At 46.5% G+C, this 22,391-nt stretch overlaps 1 protein-coding gene across 4 annotated transcripts in view; it reads left to right on the top strand.

Moving 5' to 3' along the window:
* The window catches only part of EDARADD (EDAR associated via death domain), a 57,661-nt gene that overhangs the window by 14,854 nt on the left and 20,416 nt on the right, over positions 1-22,391 (top strand). For all 4 annotated transcript variants that reach the window (XM_082720861.1, XM_082720864.1, XM_082720863.1 and 1 more), the window contains exon 4: positions 7,961-8,019. In XM_082720861.1, coding sequence (XP_082576987.1) covers positions 7,961-8,019 — 59 coding nt within the window. The remainder of the gene's footprint in view (positions 1-7,960; positions 8,020-22,391) is intronic.

The following is a 22,391-nucleotide window of genomic DNA, read 5'->3' as shown; positions in this document are numbered from 1 at the left end:
GAGGATTTACCTGTAATTAGTTTCAGTAGTTTCCATATGGCTAAAAAGTCTTCAAAATTTATTTTTTAAAGCAGACTAACCTTGTTTCACAAAATATGACGCTTCTAGTATATTCCTGCTGTCTCCATGGGCAGTATAAAACCATTCTTCACACGGTCCTGAATAGAGGGGCTCTGAATTAGCTGCTTTCACCATAAATCAACAGTGAAGTCTAATGCAGCTCCAATGACCAGCCTGTTTTTGAGATGAAACATGCTGCTAAACTTGTTTTCTTATCAAGAACAAATGGGTAGCTTCCGCCTCCCCTGATTTTATAGATTTCAGGGGTTCATTCTGTCAGGCCTCTTTTCTGAGAGCTATTCTGGGAGAGTGCTGGCACTAAACTCAGTACTAATGTAAGAGTGAGGTTCATTTTATTAAGGTTTTTTCTTTGAGTATTGTTGACACATAATGTTACATTAATTTCAGGTGTAGGGCATAGTGCAAAACAGCATGGAGCGTCCTTAAAAAAATTAAAAATAGGGGCATTTGGGTGGCTCAGTGGATTAAGCCTCTGCCTTTGGCTCAGGTCATGATCTCAGGGTCCTGGGATCGAGCCCCGCATCAGGCTCTCTGCTCAGCCAGGAGCCTGCTTCCCCCTCAGTCTCTGCCTGCCTCTCTGCCTATTTGTGATCTCTTTCTCTGTCATATAAATAAATAAAATCTTTTTTAAAAAATTAAAAATAGAATTACCATATGCTCCAGTAATTCCACTACTGGGTATTTACCCAAATAAAACAAAAATGCTTATTCAAAAAAATATATCCACTCTTATGTTTATAGCACCATTATTTGCAACAGCCAAGCTTTGGAAGCAACCTGAGTGTCCACAGACAGATGAATGGATGAAAAGATGTGGGGTGGGGTGTGAGTGTGTGTATGTGTGTTAGAATATTACACAACCATTAAAAAGGTTGAGATTGCACAGTTTGCGACATGAGTGGGGCTTATTTTATATCAAAGAGCTCCTGATATCTTGTAGAAACTGCTGGCTTAAGTGTTTTGAAGGAAATGTGACTCTTCACAATTTGAGACAAAGTGTGTTTGGGAAAAAATTCTCATTTTTGAACCACTACTCCCAGTGAGGGGAAATTACTGCACATAAATACATTATAAAGTAATCAAGATTTTATCTTCTTTTTATCTAAAAGAAGATAAAATTTATTTTTTATCTTTTATTGTTCAAAAAATTTTGTGGTGAATTTAAGTTAAAGAGAGGTAAAGTAGACTAATTCTGTTGCTAAATTTGAGGCATTTGAACTCAAACATAGATGATACCTGGGGGGATGTTTTAGAGCAATTTGTCAACTAAATGTAGAAGTAGTGGTTCAATTTGAAAAAGCGAGGAGAAAAACAAATATGAAGGAATTCACTAAAATAATTCAGAAGTAAAAATACTTGCCCTAAAACTCATAAGCCAATATGCTATATTATATATGTTCTTTCCTCTCATAGATTGAAGCATTTTGTTAATAGGCTTCCCTGTTCTAAAAGGAAGCCAAACACCCCTCCTGCCTGCATGATTTGCTGTGTCCTGGTCCTGCTCATTCCATAAGTTCATGGCCTCCCACTCAACCTTGACTGGGACTCCTATTATAATAAACTCCCAAATCAACCATCCTTCCCCAAATTATTATTTGAATCCAGAAGTGACCGTCCTACACCATTTTTTTTAAAGGTTTTATTTATTTGAGAGAAAGAGAGAGAAAGAAAGCACGAGCTGAGCGGGGAGGGGCAGAGGGAGAAGCAGGCTCCCCGCTGAGCAAGGAGCCCGATGTGGGGCTTGATCCCAGGACCCTGGGATCATGACCTGAGCTGAAGGCAGATGGTTAACGGACTGAGCCACTCAGATGCCCCCATCCTGCACAGTTGTTTTTTTTTTTTTTTTCCCTTTGAGGAAGGCAGAAAGGAGAGGGAAGGATGTGACCACAGGAGTATTTGGGGTACCACTTCACAAAAGTACATAAGTTCAAATTGTCCTCACATTGGCGGGAAAAAAACATGCTTTTACAAAAATGCCGGGCTGACTGTTAATGATAGTAGCCATTTTGAGAACCGGCGTAACCGAAATCACACATCTGTTACTTTTTGCCGTGGTGCCACAATTCTGTGGGACGCCTGTTGGATGTCAGACTTCCGGAGGCCTCCGACATTCCAGTTAAGTAAGTCTGGTGTGGAGCCTGGGAATCTGCATTGTTAGCCAGCACGGGAGGTTCAGATGCCAGAAAGCTGGGCTCTGTCTCTTGAGACACACAGGCCAAGGCAAGATCTCTACTGCTCTCACGTCAAGAGATACCACATAGAATCTTAGTGAAAAACTACCTTTAGTTTAAATTTCTCAGATAATACTATTAAGGAGGGGGGGTGTCTTTTAGTTGGAATCGTGTGGGAGGCTGTGAACGTAGCCCCTTGTTTGAACAAATCCAGCACCCTGCCGCTTACTAGGTGAATGGATGTTAAAGAATGTAAAAAAGAGATCAATCAACCAGGCTCTCATTCAGTCTTAACTCTTGGCCCCCGATAAATGATTCTTTCTTCAAAGCTTTATAACTCTCAGAGTTTGCATAAGCCTTTCTTTCATAATGTTCTCTATGTCTGTCAACTTTCAAGTTGAGAGCACAGTGTGGAATTCTACAAAGGTTCCCATCTGGTGGGACCAAAATCTGATTTCCACGCATTGGTGCTGTCCTCACCACAAATCGGGGAGCTGCAAAGTTAACCCCTGTGTCAAACAACCTAAGAATGGAGGTTCCCTCCCCAAGTCAAGTTTCTGGAAGGTGTTAAACATGGCACCTGCCTTTCAGGTTCCTTTGACTTTCTCTGGCAATCCACACTTGGACAGTAGAACTGACGTAGCTTTGCTCTGTCCTCTAGGAGGCTGAGCTTTGAAGACATGTGTCATTCCCACTGTCTGCTATCCGCCAGGCATAGTAAAGTGTCCAATGAGCAGATGAGCCCAGTGGCATCTGCTGTGGTGTTAAGCAGAGGGAAATGTGTTTGGAGTGCCATTTACTCACCCAGCTGGACAGGGTAGGACCCTGCCCGGGGTTAGGCGGACAGCCACACATACCTGACACTGGGTGGATGAGATGGACAGCAGTTTATGAGTCCTTTATCCTTACTTGGGGGTGGGGGGATGCTGCAAGCCATGCAGGGTCACATGGGGTTGCCCTCAGGAGCACGTGAAGAAGCAGGGGCTGCAGTTCTAAGTCAACCCCCGTTGATTCCATGGTGCCTTGACATCAATTTAAATCTTAGTGACGATTGAGACTTACAGGGTAGAGGAGGGCCTCCCTAAATAGCAAAACAGGGCATAACTTGCCCAGGAGAGAATGGGCCATGTGGTGTGGTACTAGGGGAGTGAGGGCCTGGCCCCCAAGGGCGTGAATCCAGACAACCAATGCTTATGGCAATAGTGACCCCAGGCAAAGGCTCTGTTTGCGCTTTGTAACTAAAACAGGAATTCTGTGAGGGGCCCACTATACCTTTTGAGGTAGCCTGTTGCCTACAGAGTAAATGAAAGTTCCTTCCAAAGGCTCCTTTTAGAGCCAGGCACTGTGCATTCTGAGAAGTGAAATGAATGTCTTGGTCCCTATCCAGTAGGGACTCTCTATCCCCTGGTCTGGAACTCCAACGGGGATAGAGAGTGTTCTAGAAAGGCCTTATATTTGTGGACTTACTAGAGGTAAAGACATTTGTTACCTTGATTTATATTCTGTTCATCTGTGAGGCAAGAGATTCCCAGGGTTCTTTACTTCAGAGTGGGCAAGTCTTCGGCAATGGTTCAAGAGTTTGTAAATAATAATATTAAATAGTAGTAGTAGTAGCAGCAGTAGTAGTAGTAATAATAATAATAATAATAATGATAATGATGATACTGATGGGACCATTTGTTGGCCAGGGCATGTAGCACTGAGATGACAGCCTGAAGTCTGGCCAACTGTGCTGACTCTTGAATCCCGTCTGTTATCAGGGACATCCTGAAAGGGCTGAAAAGCACAGGTCTCCATGGGCTCCATCATGTCTGGTGGTGGCCATCTCATCTGTAGTGTCTACAGTCTCCCACAGCTATTCGCTCAGTTGGTCTGAAGGGGACCCCCCAGGTAACCCAGGCATCTGGGAAGAGTGACCTCTTCCGGCACCATGGCATCCAGCGAGAGATTGAGGAGAGTGAGTGACTGTCCCTCCCATGAGCGGAATATGCCCGAGGGTCCAAGTCTGACTCGACTCAGTAGCAAGGCCACAGAAGCCATGTCAAGCTTGTCGGGTGCTGCTTCCATGACCCTAGGCAGAATGGGCAGCAGCGCCTGGAGCCTCACAGGTACAGGGTCAGTGAGAGCCTCTATTTCCAGAAGAGCCCAGCCTGCAGCCAGCGATCACTGCTCTAATGGTATAGAGAGAGAAGGGCCTAGGAGGGCGGTTTCTTGCATCAGAAGCCTATGGACAGCTTAGGGGTATCATGGTGGTCCAGAGACTTCAGGAGGAATACGAGGAAGGAGGTTTCTACCTGACAGGGAAGGGGTTGCTGAGAATGCTCACTGTAGACTTGTGTTGGAAGGAGCCCTGTTCATGGTGGACCCATCTGCAAGTAACCGTGGCAATGGGAGTAAGTGAAGTGTGTAAATGGGGAACGGGTTGTCTCCAGAATTCCAAAAGGACTAAAAGATGTTGGACTTATATTAATGTGTAGGTACTCAGAGGCCCCATAGCTCTTTAATGGCCTTGTCAGAAATGAAGCAGCCCTTAGTTTACCAGAAAATTCTTAGAAAATGAACCAAGTGGTGCACTGCCCTGGGGGGCAATGTCCTGATCCCTTTCTGTGAGCTCTTTTACAGATATTAATATGGTTTGGATGACTGCGTCACATGGATGTCCTCAGAGGAGGATGTGAACTGTGAACCTAGAGAAGGGTGGGTGTAGATAAGATCTTGCCTGCAAAGTCCGTGTGCTAGAACAAAGCTGTTAGAAACCCCCCTGGGTATCCTGGTCACCACACACTGGGTGCCTTTGCAGATGAAGGCACACTGCAGCTGCGAGGCTGCTCAAGTAGACACTAGACAGAACATTTCAGCCAAAACTGAATATCCAGGTATTTACTAGTGGCTGATAGGATAGAGTCAGTAATGGTAATAACACTGGGCATGGGGCGTAGGGCTTTCATGCATGGGACCATGGCAGTAAGGTTGCAGTAATGCACTTTGAGGTGCCATTCATTTTCCTCCGGGTTTCAGACGAGGCCACATTCAGCTGTTAAATGAGAAGCAGGAGATAATCAGCCTTTCACTCTTCAGGTCTTATATAATAAGTTTTGATCTTTGGAGGTCCTGTTTTTTGTTTGTTTGTTTGTTTTAAGATTTTATTTATTTGTCAGAGATCACAAGTAGGTAGAGAGGCAGGAGGGAGTGGGGAAGCAGGCTCCCTGCTGAGCAGAGAGCTCGATGCGGGGCTTGATCCTAGGACCCTGGGATCACGACCTGAACCAAAGGCCCACTGAGACACCCAGGTGCCCCTGGAGGTCCTGTTTAATTTACATTGGGCCATAGTAGCTATTTGAACTGAGAAGTCTATGGGGTCCCATTTTGTCAACTAACTGGGAAGATTTAATATGAATTCATGGGGTCAGAGCAGCCATGCCCCCATGAGATGCTCTAAGGCAGTGTGTGTTGTGACCCTGGAAAATTGAGGCCACATGGTAGTCCTCATGGTCAGGGTATGGCATGCCTGTCCTCTGTTTTACCTTCAGGAGCTCTCCTACCATGATGGGGGGTACACCGTGGTGACATTTAGTGGCATCTCCAGGTGTAACTGTAATTTGAGCCCTGGTGCTGACGAAGTCCATGAGGGTTGGCCAGTTCAGATATTTTGGCAGATATTAAAGCTAATTCAGAACCTACGTGCACACCTGCAGTGGCGGGGGGTGGGGGCAGAGGGAGAGAGAATCTCCAGCAGACCCCAAGCTTGGTGCGGAGCCTGACGTGGGGCTCGATCTCACCACCCCAAGATCATGACCTGCGCTGAAATCGAGAATTGGATGCTCAGCCAGTGGAGCCACCCACCCGGCCCTCTTTCATCTATTGCCTGAGTGAATTATTGTAGTGAACGTTGGATTTGCCATCAGGTCACACTGTGGACCTCTGTTTCCAGTTCTTCGTTTTCCTTTTATCTCCTCCCCAGTATCCAGGTTTCTTTCCATCTTGCTTTCATGTCCCCTCCCCTTTTCTTTTTGCGTCACTGGATAAACTCTGGGTGCAAGTAGGTGGGGGAACCCTCTGCTTCCTCCTCCACAGAGACTCAAATCAGTACCATGGGGGTTGGGGTCCGCCACAGCTGCCTGCCACAGGGTAGTGGTGGCTTTCTTATGGTTTTGGAACCCTGGGCTTGCGTCAGGCTCCAACCAACTCCTCGTCATGTGGCTGGGGGACCGTGGGTGGGTTTCCCCTGTAACCGAGGGTCAGGATCCTTACTGTAGACAGGCAGAAGTGGCCCACGGACCCAGCGGGCAATGGGCTAAAATGGGTTTGCTACAGCCCTGCCTTTTCTTCATTTCTTTTATGCTTTCTCTACAGATTCCCTTGGAATATTATTATTTCTACCTGCATAAAGCCCCAGCATTCACTTTCTGGCCATTCATGGTGCAGACTTTCTGGGGGCTTATAGGGACGGGCTGGGGAGGCTGACGGCCCACCTCATAGGGAGCCATCTCTTCCTCCAAGGAATGCCAGTCATTCTGCTTGGGGCCAGGTTCCACCTCCAGGAAGGTCCCACTGCTGAGGGGTCGGGTGGGGTGCGGCAGGCCGGTGATCCAGAATTGGTCCTTCTGCACACTGTAAGCAGCTGCGCTAAGCCCAGACACACTGGCTGGGGGCATGGCATGGGGACAACAGCCATGTGCCAAATGCTCCTTCTCCGTTTCCCCCAGTTCCTAGGCCACGGGCTGCCATGGTTATGTATCCTGATGCCCTTGGGGGTCAGGAGAGCACATGTGCTGGCAGCAAGGGAAGCCACAGTGTAGGATACAGCAGGGTCACCATTTGTGCCCAAACAGCCACAAGCAGGGCACCATGTTTCACTCACCCTGGGATGGTGATCTCATGGCTTTCTGCAAAACTCCCAAAGTGGGGATGGCACTTTGTGTATGATCACAGTGCCGGTGCGGCTCTCCCTGGGTATTCACCAGGCTGGAGACAGCTGCCGGAGAGCTCTAGCCCAGCTTGTGATAGCTGGGACTTAAGTAGTGACCAGCCAGGGTGCTTCGAGCTGGAATTCTCCAAGCTCGCCTGCCAAACATCAGCAGACCCCAACAACACATCATACTGGGGGACAGACCGTGAACAATGGTTTTCACCTTGAGGATGAGGACATTTTAGCTGGGATGCCACAGTACTTGGGCCATGCTGTTCCTGATGTCAGTTGTCACACCACCTGCCATTCACCCGGCTAGTGAGGGAAGGACCCTGCCCCGGGGTTAGGTGGACAGCCATATATACCTGACACTGGACACATGAGATGGACGGCAGTTTATGAGTCCTTTATCCTCACCTGGGGGAGGGGACACTGCAAGCCATGCAGGGTCACATGGGGTTGCCTTCAGGAGCGCGTGAACAAGCAGGGGCTGCAGGTTGTAAGGGTGGCGAGACGATGGAGGGCCCTGGTTCCCTAGCGGGGACGTGACTGGCTCAGCTGAGTAATTCTGTGTGCCAGTAGGGATCTGAAACGCAGTACTCAGGGCTGAGTGGGGACGGTGGCTGGTGCCCTCCCCGGCAGTGGGGTGTAGCTGACTCATGGCTGCAGAGAGGGCAGAGACCTGAGGCCTTCCTGATTTCACCAGATGTCCAAGCAGCACATAATACTGAGTCCTCATGGTAGACCTTACACCGCAGACCCTGTTCCTTATCAAGCCTGTGTCTTTTTCCCTCCCCAGCTGAAGAATGCGATCCCATTACTTTGAACTGCCCAACAGAGTCTGACGTGCAACATCAGGTAAAACTCGTTTTATTTATATTTTCACCCTTGGCTTCTTGCTAATCCATCTAGAATTTTTTAGAAATTCTCTGCCAAAGCTTTGAAAAAAAAAAGAAGAGGATTTTTAGGTAATAAAATAAGTCTGGAAATGATCTTTAAACAGCCCAGTGACAGAGTACATGCACACAACTTCTGTTACTCCCAGTAACTATGGTAGCTTTAATCCATGCTTCAAAGAAAGCATTTGTCTGTAGGCTAAACACAGACCAGCAACGTCAATGAATGAAGGAGCAGAGCCTGCTTTCCTTCAGATGGAGTTGGTATGCTGTGAATGGGAAGCTTTTTTTAAGCCACAACAAAACTGGACAGTCTAATTACATTTTTGTAATGTTTTTATAAAACTTTACCTTTTTTCAGGAACCCTTTATTTATTTATTTGTTTGTTTGTTTGTTTTGGGGGGTCTTTCCCACAATGCCAAATCTAGGGATTGTTTTCTGATTATAAAAGAATGTTTGTTATTTTAAACTTCAGATAGGACAGAAATGTATCCCCCCAAAATGAGATTTGCCTGTCATTCCATTTTTTACTTTTGAGGTATATCCTTCTAGAAGCTTCCTTGGGTCACTGTGTGGTTCAGTTATATCTGGTACTGTCCAGCCCATTGCTTTCCACTCTTTCAAAGCTCATTGGCAAAATTGCGCAATGCTTCACAGCAGGTGAACTATATTTAGAGTATCAAATGTCTCAAAAAGCATGTCTTACCTCAAGATGGGCTAGTTTGGTCCTGCCCGTTCCATAACACCAAGGTGATTTTTAGTGAGACAAATTAAAAGTTCTGTTTAGGCTTGCTTGTCAAATGTCAGTTTGTCATAAATCATTAATAGTGATGCTCTTGGGTAGTCAGATCACTTTTGGAAAAAACAAAATTATACTGTTGTTGATAGAACGGCCAATTTTAATTGGACACAGCTCTCTCGAAAGTTGTCAGTGATGCTGCTTTTAACTTTGGTTTGGGGTTCTTGGGTCACCTACTATGAACATCATATTCTTATTTAGTCATCCTTAGTGTTTTCCTTGGAATTACGATCTAATGGTTGAGTTTGGTGCCGACTAAATTTAAACAATTGTAGTAAACCCAAAGTAAGAAATTTTCTCTTCTCGCATTCCTCAATTTGTTTAACCAAGTCTTGCTCCTCACATGTTTTGCAACGTGATATAGACTCAAGGAAGAGGCAAGAATGCTCCATGGTTTGTTTAGCCTGCTTTTAGGGATTTTCCAAAACCAGTTAAGATTAGGTACGAAATATATCTTAGGACACTGTTGAGAAGCTGTTTAATTTTAAGTCATAGTTCTAGCTATAAGAAGTAAAGACTCTCCTAAAAGATGAAAATAGATCTATCAACGAATAAAAGGGGCAGAAAGCTATTTGAGATTTTTTTAGTTCTGTTGTAAAAGAAACCGTCATATTCCTATGAAAAGGAGGACTGTACCTAGCTAATTCAGTTCGTTATTTCTTTGTATAATCTATAGTATTTGTTCTAACTGCTAGATATCCAGAGGATTCTTTGAAACCAACTTGGCAGTTAGAACAAAGAAAACTTACTAGGGGAGACATGTTTAAAAAAACAAACAAACAAAACCCCCACAGTCCATTTTCTAGAGCTCTGACATTAAAAGTGAGCCAAAAATATGTTCTTCAGAATATGTTAACATTTGGTGTGTGAGTGCTTTTTATCATTTGAAAACTAAAATCTACCTCTTTGAATGAAGCAGACGGAAAATAATGCGGTGTCCTGGTGTGCAAAGTCAAAGTCTGACCTCTCACACAAAATTTCATAAAGAATCCTTTACTTTTAGGAACTTAAAATCCATACCCCATCTGCACTCTGAGGAAAGAGCCACTGACAAGTACTTTGCCTGGATTGAAGTATTATAAGATCCTAGATGAGGGGTGCCTGGGTGGCTCAGTCAGTTAAGCGTCTTCTACCGTTTATTACTAGTGGAATTTGTTGCATGGATGTTCTGAGACCAAACCTGGACTGGGTGTTCTTGGGCGTAAGAAAAAGCAGGAAAGGGGGCAGGGGGTGAGAGAAGACCCCCATAGAGCTTACAGACTCATTGGAGAAGCAAGGCACCCAGCATGAGATTTTAGGTGTGGGGATGGTTCACAGGGCTTAAAAACGTTCATGGAACTTGGGGCAGCTGGGTAGCTCAGTCAGTTAAGTGTCGACTCTTGATCTCAGCTCAGGTCTTGATCTCTGGGTTGTGAGTTCAATCCTCATGCCGGGCTCCACACTTAGCATGGAGCCTTCTTAGAGGGGAAAAAAAAAAAAAAAGAAAATGTGGAACTTTATGTTCAAGAAAACACTTTCCACAACTTTAGCCAACAGTGAAGTTTCAGTTATGTGGACACATACACAAACATTAGGCAAATGAGAATAAGGCAAAATTTCTTCCAGTCTGTGGCCAACAATCTGTGCCAAGAGGAAGCTGTAGTAATAATAAAAATAATAAATATCAGGTTGCTAACTCAGAGTTAGAGGTTATAGAAAGAATGACATTCTCTTCTATTTAAGTTATTTATTTGGTTTCACCAAACAAAAAGTTTTATCTTTTAAGTTTTAAAAACTACATGAAAGTACTGGGTTCATTTAGTTGTGACTAAAGAAAGGTGTTTAATAATAAAGGAATATGGGGTAGAGAGTATATAGGAACACTTTATACCATTTTCTCAAGTTATTTGTAAATCTAAAACTATTCTAAAATTAAAATGTATTTTATCTCATTTAAAGTTTTATTTAGAGGGGCGCCTAGGTGGCTCAGTGGGTTAAGCCTCTGCCTTCGGCTCGGGTCATGATCTCAGGGTCCTGGGATTGAGTCCCACATTGGGCTCTCTGCTCAGCAGGGAGCCTGCTTCCCTCTCTCTCTCTCTGCCTGCCTCTCTGTCTACTTGTGATTTCTATCAAATAAATAAATAAAATCTTAAAAAAAAAAAAGTTTTATTTAGAGAGAGTACGTGCAGGTGGGTGGAGGGGCAGAGGGGAAGAAAGAGAACATCACAAGCAGACTCCATGCTGAGCGTGGAGCCAGATGCGGAGCTCAATCCCACGACCCCAAGACCTTAGCTCAAATCAAGAGTCGGAAGCTTAACCAACTGATTCACTAGGCAGCCCTAGAGTAAAAATGTATTTTAAAAGCCACACAAAGGGGGCGCCTGGGTGGCTCAGTGGGTTAAAGCCTCTGCCTTCAGCTCAGGTCATGATCCCAGGGTGGCTCAGTGGGTTAAAGCCTCTGCCTTCAGCTCAGGTCATGATCCCAGGGTCCTGGGATCGAGCCCCGCATCGGCCTCTGCTCAGCAGGGAGCCTGCTTCCTCCTCCCTCTCTCTCTGCCTGCCTCTCTGCCTACTTGTGATCTTTCTCTCTGTCAAATAAAATAAATAAAATCTTTAAAAAAAAAAAAACACACGAAGTAAAATTTAGAATCTAGAAAAATGCAAAACCTCATTGACAATTCCACTACTCTACTATAACCGTTTTTTTGGTCATTTGGATGTATTCCTTCATATACTTTTTTTATGTGAATGATTATAAAAACTGTAAATATATCTTGCTTTTGTCATGTGATGTTATTTCACAAACTTTATCCAGCTTGTAACATGCCTGTGCCATCAGTTTGAACGGCTATGTGGTATTACAGTCTCTGACATGGAAGTGATTCTGGGGTGCGTGTCTAAGGGCAGGACGGAAGCATCCCTGCTACCAGCAGTGGTACCTGTCAGCACTCTGAGGAAAGAGCCACTGACAAGTACTTTGCCTGGATTGAAGTATTATAAGATCCTAGATGAGGGGTGCCTGGGTGGCTCAGTCAGTTAAGCGTCTGCCTTCACTCAGGTCATGATCTCAGGGTCCTGGGATCGAGCCCCTGCATCAGGCTCCCTGCCCAGTGGGGAAGCCTGCTTCTCTCTCTCTCTCTGCTGCTCCCCCTGCTTATTCTCTCTCTCTCTGTCTCTGTGTCAAATAAATAAATAAAATCTTTTAAAAAAAGAAGAAGAAGAAGATCCTAGGGGATAAGACTGAGGATGAGTTGGAGCCCAGGCCCCAGAGCTTGAATGCCAGACACAGGTGGATGGAAGGTATTGGGTGTGGAGAGTGATGGCCCAGTGACCATATCCGGGAGCCCAGGGGGACTGTAGAAAAGATGAAGGTAAATTTTAAGTCTGTAGCTGGGAGCAGTTCCTACCAAAAATACAGAGAATTCAGGAAGAAGATGAGATTCGTGTTGCAGGGATTAAGTTCTGTTTGTTTATGGGCTGTGAGACAAGATGTGAAGGTTTGTTAGAGGTTGGGATGGGTGAGGTTTGTGACCATGCCCCGTAAGTGCTAGAAAATGCAGCTCTGGGTCCTGGTTTAGGCCTCTTGCATCTTTAGGTTACAGCTGAAGCCTCAGGAGTAGATGAAACTGCCAAGGACGGAGTCCTTGTAGAAAAGCAAAGAGGGGAACCAAGGACGGAAACTTGAGGAACATGTCATGTTAGAGGCCAGAGGAAGAAAAGGAGCTCAGAAGCAGAAATCAGTCCTTGGGACAAAATGCAATTGCTAGGCTTAAAGAGTGAGTGGGTGATAAGAAAGTTCATGCAGTCCTGTCAGATTCCTTAAGGGAGCAAGGAAAAAATAGTAAATTCTTATTTGAGTATGTTAGAAAATACAGTGAAAGCTGATTCTTTTCAAGATGGGAAACAGTGGATTTTAAAGGATAAGGTATCACCAGGAGTGGAGTGATCAGATACAGAAGTGACAATTAGTGGGCTTGGTTTTCCTTACAGGATTAATGTTCCTCGAAAATACTGACAGATAATGTGCTTGAAGATGTGCTGTGGGGGTACCTGGGTGGCCCAGTCAGTTAAGTGTCTGACTCCTGATCTCAGCTCAGGTCTTGATCTTAGTGTCCCCACATTGGGCTCTGCACTGAGTATGACGCCTATTTAAAAAAAAATGTTCTGTGGGGAACACCCAATATATTGGTTTCTTTCAAGGAATGTATAATCTGGCAGGGAAGATAAATGCAAACATGTATTAGATAAATAAAGTTATTTGATGCACATATTGATGAGTTAGCATTTTAAAAGAATTTCAGGGTGCCTCAGTGGCTCCGTTGGTTGTGTCTGCCTTTGGCTCAGGTCATGATCATGGGGTCCTGAGATCGAGGCCTGCATCAGGCTCCTTGCTCAGTGAGGAGTCTGATTCTCCCTTTGCCCCTCCCCCTACTCATGTTCTCTCTCTCAAATAAATAAATAAAATCTTCAACAATAAATAAAACTAAGAATCTCAACGTTTTCAGAGACAGGATGAAAAGAAGCCTGGATAGGTAAAGACACAAGCCTTCTTTTTAGATGTAAAGATTCTGGAAGCTGAGGGGAACCTGGGTGGCTCAGTAGATTAAAGCCTCTGCCTTCGGCTCAGGTCGTGATCCCGGGGTCCTGGGATCGAGCCCCACATCAGGCTCTCTGCTCAGCAGGGACCCTGCCTCCTCCACTCTCTGCCTGCCTCTCTGCCTGCTTGTAATCTCTGTCTGTCAAATAAATAAGTAAAATCTTAAAAAAAAAAAAAAAAAGATTCTGGAAGCTGAGATAGCTGATGGCAAATTTGAGTAGTGTCTTGAATGGTGACCCCTGAGTGGGGCAGAAAGGGGGACATCTAGTGAGGAGATTGGAAGCTCAAGGGTGTGTTCCATCCATACAACAGGGAGACCAGAGGCCATCGTGAATGAGGCAGGGGCGAGGCAGCATTTGGTAAGTTGGAAATGGATTGCGACAGGATAGATAATGCCATATCTGGTATCCGTCTGTCCATCCATCCGTCCAGTCTTTGATACCACCACTTTCTTAGGTGCTGGGGATATAATGGTTAGTGCTTGGAGCTCCAAAGTTAGCATTTGACATATCCAGCCTGGAAAGCAGAGTAGGAATGTTTCAAGATGCTCTGTAGGCAGGTAAGCTGAGAAACTCTCCCTTATGTTCTCAGATAGTCTCAGCACATCTCCATCAGGGAAGGGAGAGAGAGGAGACTGGTGGTTGAGTTTGTTTGACAGGTAAGCAGACGTCTCTGAGCAGAGGAAGAAGCCTTGTTTCTCCCACCACCTGAGAAAAACACCTCCCACCTCCCACGACTGTTAACCCAGGCATCCAGTGGAATTCCAAAGCTCCCCTTTGCAAAGTGCCACTCTGGACAAAGCAGTCTTGGTCTCGCAGACCTGGGGAGCTTCCTGGAAGAGTCTCCCCATAGAGTGATGGCACAGAACAGAGTTTTAGACAAGTCCTCTCAGCAGTGGCTCATCCAGGGGAGGGCTTGGGAGAAACATGGAGGCAATGGCGCTCATCCAGGAATGGGGTCCCCAGGGCTCGGGTACAAGACATGGAGGGTGCCGTTCTGAACATCCGTGCTGGTGCCTAGGGCTGCTTTGCCGCTCTGAACCCTGCAAGTCCAAGGTGGATCCTTCTGCGGGCGCTGGGGACAGGCTCTGCACTTGCTTGTCAATGGCCATCTCCTCCCTGCATCTTCCCGCCATCTTTCCTTTGCATGGATCTCTGTACAGACGTCCCTTTTACCCAAGGACACCAGTCATACTGGCTTAGGGCCCACCTTCATGACCTCATTGGAACTTGATACCTCTGTAAAGAGCCCATCTCCAAACACAGCCATGTTTTGAGGTCCTGGGTGCTAGGACCCCAACGTGTTGGATCTCTTTGTGCAGGGTACTTAAGTCAACTCATAGGAACTTTTGCAAACAGAACAAAATGAGAACAAACGAAAAGATGTTTGGAAGGAGGTGGAAGGGTTTGGCATCCGTCAGGGCTTGGGACTGAAGAGAAGGGAAGCTGGTGACTGCTGGTGACCGGGCGCATGGGGGTCACTGTCAAAAATAGGAAAACACGAATCTGGGCAGTGGGGGATGAAAACGAATTGATCTTTTTTGAAGCTCTTAAAATGTCGTGCAGCACATCACAGATGCTTTATGGGCGTGGAACTAGTAAGTACGACTGATGAGGAACAAACGGAGTGATATTGAGTATTTCTCCTGGTGATAGTGCTCGAGGCATTGACTCCGGGGGTTCAGTCGTGCTCCTGCTCCTCGAGACTGGGACTCTCTCCTGCACTGGGTCAGTCCTGTTGCCCAGGCAATGGGAGTGGAGAGGCCTTAGTGAGACCATCCTGCTGGCCATCGCTGAGAAGAGAGGCAGGCCGGGTAGAGACAAGGGTGTGGAGCAGGTTGTAGGAGCTCTGAGCTTCCAGAATAGGGAGAGGGAAGGCAAAACCTTCCCAAACCTAGGAGTAGATCTAACAACCCCCTAGGTGATTCTGATGCACCCCACTTCCTCTCCTACAAACAAAATCACTGAATAGGAGTCATGGCACCCAGGCATGGGTGAAATTCACCTGTCCGGCAGCAAGGCTGCTATATGAATAATTTTGGCTCACGTTAACATAAATCTGCAGTGGCAGTTACTGGGAGATTGATCACAAAAGTACCTCTTACCCTTCATTCACCATATCCTGTCGCCACCCTACCCGTCTTGGCCATTTTTGGATCATCCGCGAGCCTGGCATGTGGTTTTGCAGAGAAAAGGGGCAGGGGTCCTTCACACATCAAGTACGATCCGACGCTGCCGACAGGAATGAGAATCCTTAGGGACAGATTTACAAAATGCAGAAACACCTCTCAGTGACCTACAGAAAACAGATTTAAATTTTCTTACTAAAATTAGGCCCAGGGCGCCAGGGTGGTTCAGTGGGTTAAGCCTCTGCCTTCAGCCCAGGTCATGATCTCAAGGTCCTAGGATCAAGCCCCGCATCGGGCTCTGCTCAGCAGGGAGCCTGCTTCCCCTGCCCTCTCTCTGCCTGACTCTCTGCCTACTTATGATCTCTCTCTCTCTCTCTGTCAAATAAATAAAATCTTTTAAAATAAATAAAATAAAATCAGGTCCTCCCACGATCTGCTCAGCGCAGTGGATCTGGACCCTGACTGCACATAGGAATCACTTCAAGAACTTTTTTTTTTTTTAAGATTTTTTATTTCTTTATTGGACAGAGAGAGGGATCACAAGTAGGCAGAGCAGCAGGCAGAGAGAGAGAGGGAGCCTGTTGCGGAACTTGATCCCAGACCCTGAGATCATGACCTGAGCTGAAGGGAGACGCTTAACGTACTGAGCCACCCAGGCACCCCACTTGGAGAAGTTTTGTGATACTCCAGTGCCTGACTTCTATCCCATAGAGATTCTGACTGCGACAGTTTGGTGTAGGCTTCCATCACTGCTAGCCCTTGATGCCCCGGGAATTCCACTGAGAGGCACGTAGACCATGCATCCATGGTGTGAGGGGTCCAGACATGCCCACAACATTAACTCTTCATTTCCCACGCATGCAGGCTGCTCCCAGTGGCTGCCTCCAGGTGTAGCCCTATGTGGTACCTCTCTCCAAATGTCCCCTTTTTATAAGAACACCCATCCTCTGGGATGAGAGTCCTCCCTAATGACCTCTCTTTAACATGATTACCTCTATGAAGACCTTATTTCCAAATATAGTCATGTACTGAGGTTAGGACTCCGATATATGAATTTAGAGCAGGGGTAAGCAGGGCACAATTCAACCTTAATCAGCATTCAGTGATTTGGTGTTGATTATATTACAGCATTTATCTTGGAATCTGATACTCGGTAGGCATTTAATAAGTGGGATGGACAGATGAATACCTATCCTCTAGCACCAGGGGTATTGTGTATGCCAGCGCTAATCCGTGCACAAAACATACACCCTGATTGTTTACATCCTCTTCCCAGCGGAAAGCAGAGCTTTCCCAACTAACTAACCTCCAAATAAAAGTCATGTTCTTACGAAATGAAGAAAAGGGAAGTGTTGGGGTCGATTCCACGTTAAAACCTATTAAACCCCTAGAGCCTGCCTGGGCCTACTTAGCCAAAGTGACTCCATGTTGCCTAGGTAGACATTTTGTTGTTTAATAAATGCCTCAGCAGTTACTGATATCAGTTCCAGGTAACTGTTGCTAAAACACACACCTAAAATAAGGCCATTTTGTTTAATAAATGCTTCAACAGTTATTGATATCAGTTCCACGTAACTGTTACTAAAACACACAGGTAGGAGACATCCAATCAGCCAAAGCCACATACGTAGAGGTCTGCGGTTGTGCCCTATAAAACTAACCTTTAAGACCAAGGAGGGGGGCGCCTGGGTGGCTCAGTGGGTTAAGCCTCTGCCTTCGGCTCGGTTCATGGTCCCAGGGTCCTGGGATCGAGCCCCACATCGGGCTCTCTGCTAAGCGGGGAGCCTGCTTCCCCCTCTCTCTCTCTCTGCCTGCCTCTCCGCCTACTTGTTATCTCTGTCTGTGAAATAAATTTAAAAAAAAAAAAAAAAAAAGACCAAGGAGGGGTCGCTCTCTTCGGAGGCAGCCCTGGCCGGTCAGTCTAACTTCCAATGCTTGGCATAGAATAAGGCTTTGCATAACTTTCACTTTGTCTCAGTCTCGTTCCTTTGATAACGGACCCAACAGAAGAATTATTTCTTCTGTTTTTTCCCTTTATGAGGATATAACAATTTTGTATGTAGTTGTAATCACGCTGTACAATGTAATGTTTTTTTTAAAAAGATTATTTATTTTAGGGGCGCCTGGGTGGCTCAGTGGGTTAAAGATTATTTATTTTAGAGACAGGGAGAGAGTGCGAGTGAGAGAGGGAGAGACAATGTCAAGCCGACTCTGTGCTGAGCAGGGAGCCCAACACAGGACTTGATCTCATGACCCTGAGATCGTGACCTGAGCTGAAACCAAGAGTCCAACTGAGCCACCTAAGCGCCCCTCCTTTCTCAACTTAGTACAGTATCCTAAGCATTCTATGAGGTTAATGGGATGTAACCGAAAGAATAGTAATGAACATTTTTAAGGCTAAGACTTACTCTAAGCATGGACCTGTATGAATTCATTTAATCTTCCAAATGACCCTGTGTGGGACGTACTGTTACTGTGCCTATTTTACAGATGCACATTGTGACACAAAGAGGTTAAATAATTTGTTTAAGGTCACTCAGCTACTGAGTAGTGGAGCCAAGATTTGAACCATGCAAGCATATTGACGCCAGACTCCATGCTTGCGATTGCTACTGGCCTCACCACGGGCCTTGGAGCTAGACAGGCCTCATAGGCCTGATCTCTTTGTTTCCTCCTTCCTAAAATGGGTACCAGTCTCCTGGCACATAGTAAATGCTCAATAAATACCTGGTTAGTATTACATTTATTAATTTTTTAAAAGATTTTATTTATTTATTTGACAGACAGAGATCACAAGTACACAGAAAGTCAGGCAGAGAGAGAGAGAGGAGGATGCAGGCTCCTCACTGAGCAGAGAGCCCGATGCAGGACTCGATCCCAGGACCCTGAGATCATGACCTGAGCCAAAGGCAGAGGCTTAACCCACTGAGCCACCCAGGTCCCCTAGCATTGCATTTAAATGAGCACCATACCATACCTCATTAACTCTTCACCTTCAAACTCAAAACTTGTCTCCTCACCTCCTCTCCGCACCTGAAATTTTGAGGCCCAAAGAGATGTGGACGTGCTTCCCCTCTCCTTCCCCAAGTGAGATCACAGCACAGTATAATGACACAGTGTGGACAGAGCACTCCCAGCCAAATGTTTACATCCGCCTGGAACAGCCAACCCCGGCCACTTCTCCCCCAGCGCCATTATCACACCGTCTTACCTGAGTAGGGCCCTTTCAAGATGGCTCCCGTCCAGTTGCCCACTTGGCCATGGGGAACTTGTCAGGGACAGGGTCGGCTCCCTTGGCACTTCCTCATACCTGTAGGTGAGGACCTCCCAGGGGTAGAGGGTTGGGCCCGGAGTATCTACACTTCAGTCAGCTTCTGATCAAGGAGTGAGAGGCTGGTCTCCCCCCTGCTGGCAAGGGTGGTGATCCAGAGGCCCCCTCACCTGGCTTGGGTGGGCAGAAAGGCTCCCCTTCTTCCTAATGGCTGGGGAAGGGGAATAGCCACAGTGTTCACTTCTTTCAGTTCCTTCAAAGAAATCTCTTCTTACATAAGCTGAAGGTGGGGTTAGAGTAATTAATGGTCACACCACCACTTTTGGCCCCTTCGTAGCTAGTCCTTTGGGATTTACCTGGCCCCTCACTGGGGAATGGATACATACCATTGTCCTCTACTCGGGGCCCCAGTCACAGCTCTTGAGACACTAGGAGAATGTCCATCTCATATCCTGTTATATTCTTGGCCATAGAGTAATTGAAGAGTTTCCTTATTGTGGAACTTGAGGTTGGTTCAACTGTTTTGCTCTCTGAAATATTGCTGTGGTAAACGTCCATCCCCTGCCTCTCCCGCCCCCCACGGAAGCTGCAGATTTCCTAGACTACATTTGCATCTGGATTTGCAGACTAGACCTAACAGGACAGCCCTCCAGTCTCCTCGTCCTCCCAACAAGTTATGAGAGCGCACATCAGTTCCTAGTAACAAAATGCCACCAAATAAAAAGATGCTGTTTTATCTGTTGAAAGCCTGTCAGTAACTGTTTTCTTTGAAATTGAACAAAACCTTTCACAGATAAAACTGCACAGTATATTGCCCAGAGGAGATGGCGGGCAGGGGACCCACCCCAATTTTTAAGCCATGGAATGCCAAGTGTGCTTGCTGATAGTGTTACGCCAAGTACCCTACAAGGACCAAGACTGAAGTTCTCAACCCTTTGCAAGCTGGAGAACTGTCTTAGTTAATGATGGACGCTAAAGACGTTGTGGGTAATCTTGGATCTTGTTTATTCACCAAAGAAGCAGAAGTCTTTTATTTCCAAGGACACATGTTTTGTATCTTTGGTGGGACTTTCCCCCACGGCTTTGACCCCTCAACTACCATCCATGCCTACTCTTCTTCTTTTTTTCAGATTTTATTTATTTATTTGAGTGAGAAGAGAGCAAGCAGAGGGTAGGAGCAGAGCAAGAAGGAGAAAGATTCTCAAGCAGACTTTGTGCTGAGCACAGAGCCCCAAGTGGGACTCGATCCCACGACCCTGAGATCGTTACCTGAGCCAAAACCAAGAGTCAGCCACTGAACCAGCTGCACCAGCCACGCCTCTCCATACCTTCATTTTCGATCTCTGGGTCCTTACCTTCCTCCCGGCTCCCAGAGATCCTGATAATTTAGAATGTGGGTTTGTGCCCAGGAATGCAGACGGACACCTTGGCAAGGTTTGAGCCCAAGAGGCCCCCAGAAATCATGTCGTTCATGGTTTCTTTTGTTTTACAGCAGAGAGAACCAGAGACCATTGATGAGGGACAGAGTTGGGACCTGTGCCTTGTCCTAAGTTGCTTTGCCCCCGTGCCCCCTCCCCACCCTCAGTGCCCAGCATCCCTAAGTCAGTCACAGCTGCCGTCTCCAGTTGATGCTGGGCCTCTTGCCAGGGTAGATGTTTGGCTTTTCCCACAGTTCTAAATGCTATCTGTCTGGCAGCACAGCGTGGGTCAAAGAGACTAGAACAAAACCGATAAACGATGGGGTTGCTCTTCTCTTTAAATTGGATTGAGAAGTAGTTGGCAAAATCCTTTCCAGCCGCCTCATTGCCTTGGCAGAGCCACCAATCCAGCAGACTCTGCAAACCCGAAGCAATTATGTGCGTTTTAATAACAGGGAACGGACCCAGGCAGCGTTTGCTGTAGATGGTATCTGACGGGAGGTGGCCCGGCAGGCCACCACCTGCCCTCCTGCCCCGATCCGTTCAAGCACCAACAAGATCTGTGCAACAGATCAGTAAGCCCTCGGGTTTGTTCTTGGAGGGAAAGGCGGATAGTTCTGGCTGTTGGAAATACTCGGTCGGCCCTCTTCATCCCTGAGACCACGTTTGGAGAATGAGGAAGCAGTGCTGTTCGGTAAAACTAGAAAACTTTCCCTGGCACCGGAACTCGCTATTTTTAACCCTGGTGAGAGGGACTTCCTTTGGCTTTGCGGTCACTAGCTGCCAGTCCAAAATAGAGGGCCCCTTCTTGAAACAGGTTGGGAGAGGGCTCTCAAGACGCAGCTTTCTAGGCGTTTCGAGGAAGGGGAAGGAATTTCGAGGGTGGGTTTTGCTGGGATGGAAACCACCTGTTCTGTAAATATAAGTATTCTGCATCTCCCATGTCCCCTGCAGCCTCTCTCCTTCCCCACACCACCCCCAGTCTGCAAACTTGATCACCTCACCTCTACTAAGGGGTTTGGGGTGCCCCATGAGGGGAACAGATACACAAACTCCAGGAAAGTTAAATTTAAGCAATACCAAGTGAATTTGATTAGGATCTTTCAAAGGATTTGATCTTCTCTTTGTCTTGAAATGCTATATGGTTTTGCCTAAAACACATAAAGATCTGACTTTGTCTCCGAGGATAGAATTTAGCTTCCTTAGGTTGTACCATCTTACTTGCTCTAGACTAAATTTGTGTATCCAGCAAGGTGACCTTCTGCTGGCCCACCTCCTCACTCTCCTTGTGCCATCCCTGGGAACCACAGCAGGTGATACCACATCATCACAGGGAGCAAACCCTCCACCCGACCCCCAGCACACACCCAGACTTGTCCCTTTTCCCCTCGCCCACCTCCTCCCTCCCCCTGCCCACAGGCTCAGCTCTCTACAGCCCTCCCCTTGTCAGGCATTTCTGGCTGGAGCTGCCCTTGCTGATTTTTGGTAGAACCTGTCTTGCCTTGCCCTTGGCTGAGGTAGACCAGGACCATGTGTATCCTGTGTTTCTGAATGCCAGACACAATAACGAGATGTAGACTGCTGTCCCCATGACAAATTGATGGTGTCCCCTGCAGTCATCATTCCAGGGCCTTGAAAATGTCTTCTTTAAGAAACTTGGCCAGAGAACTCCCAACTTAGGAAGGCCAACTTAATGGTTTTTTGACTTTATGGGGGTACAAACGTGACATGTGTTCAGTAGAATTGGCACTTTGGAGTTTGGATTGGGATCTTTTTCCCAGGCTAGTGATCCCCAGTATGATCCTCTCTCCCGATGCCAGCCAGCAGCCCCAGCTCCCAGGCAGGCACACGACCACAACGGGTCAGCAGCCAACACACCGACAACCCTTCCACACCCACACAGCTGTTCTGCTTCCCCCTGTCAGTACGTTGCTCGATCAGTGACATGAGATATTCAACACTTTCTTATCAAATAGGCTTCGTGTGAGATGCTCTTGCCCAACTACAGGCTAACATAATTATTCTCTCTCTCTCTCTCCCACTTTTTTTATTTTTAAGATTTATTTGAGAGAGTGAGTATGTGGGAGGGAGGGGCAAGGGAGAGAGAGAGAGAGAAGCTTAAACAGACTCGCTGCTCAGTG

The sequence above is a fragment of the Mustela nivalis genome (assembly GCF_964662115.1).
Source record: "Mustela nivalis genome assembly, chromosome: 2".
NCBI lineage: Eukaryota > Metazoa > Chordata > Mammalia > Carnivora > Mustelidae > Mustela > Mustela nivalis.
The sequence above is the reverse complement of the archived record's forward strand: the minus strand, read 5'-3'. Positions and strand labels throughout refer to the sequence as shown.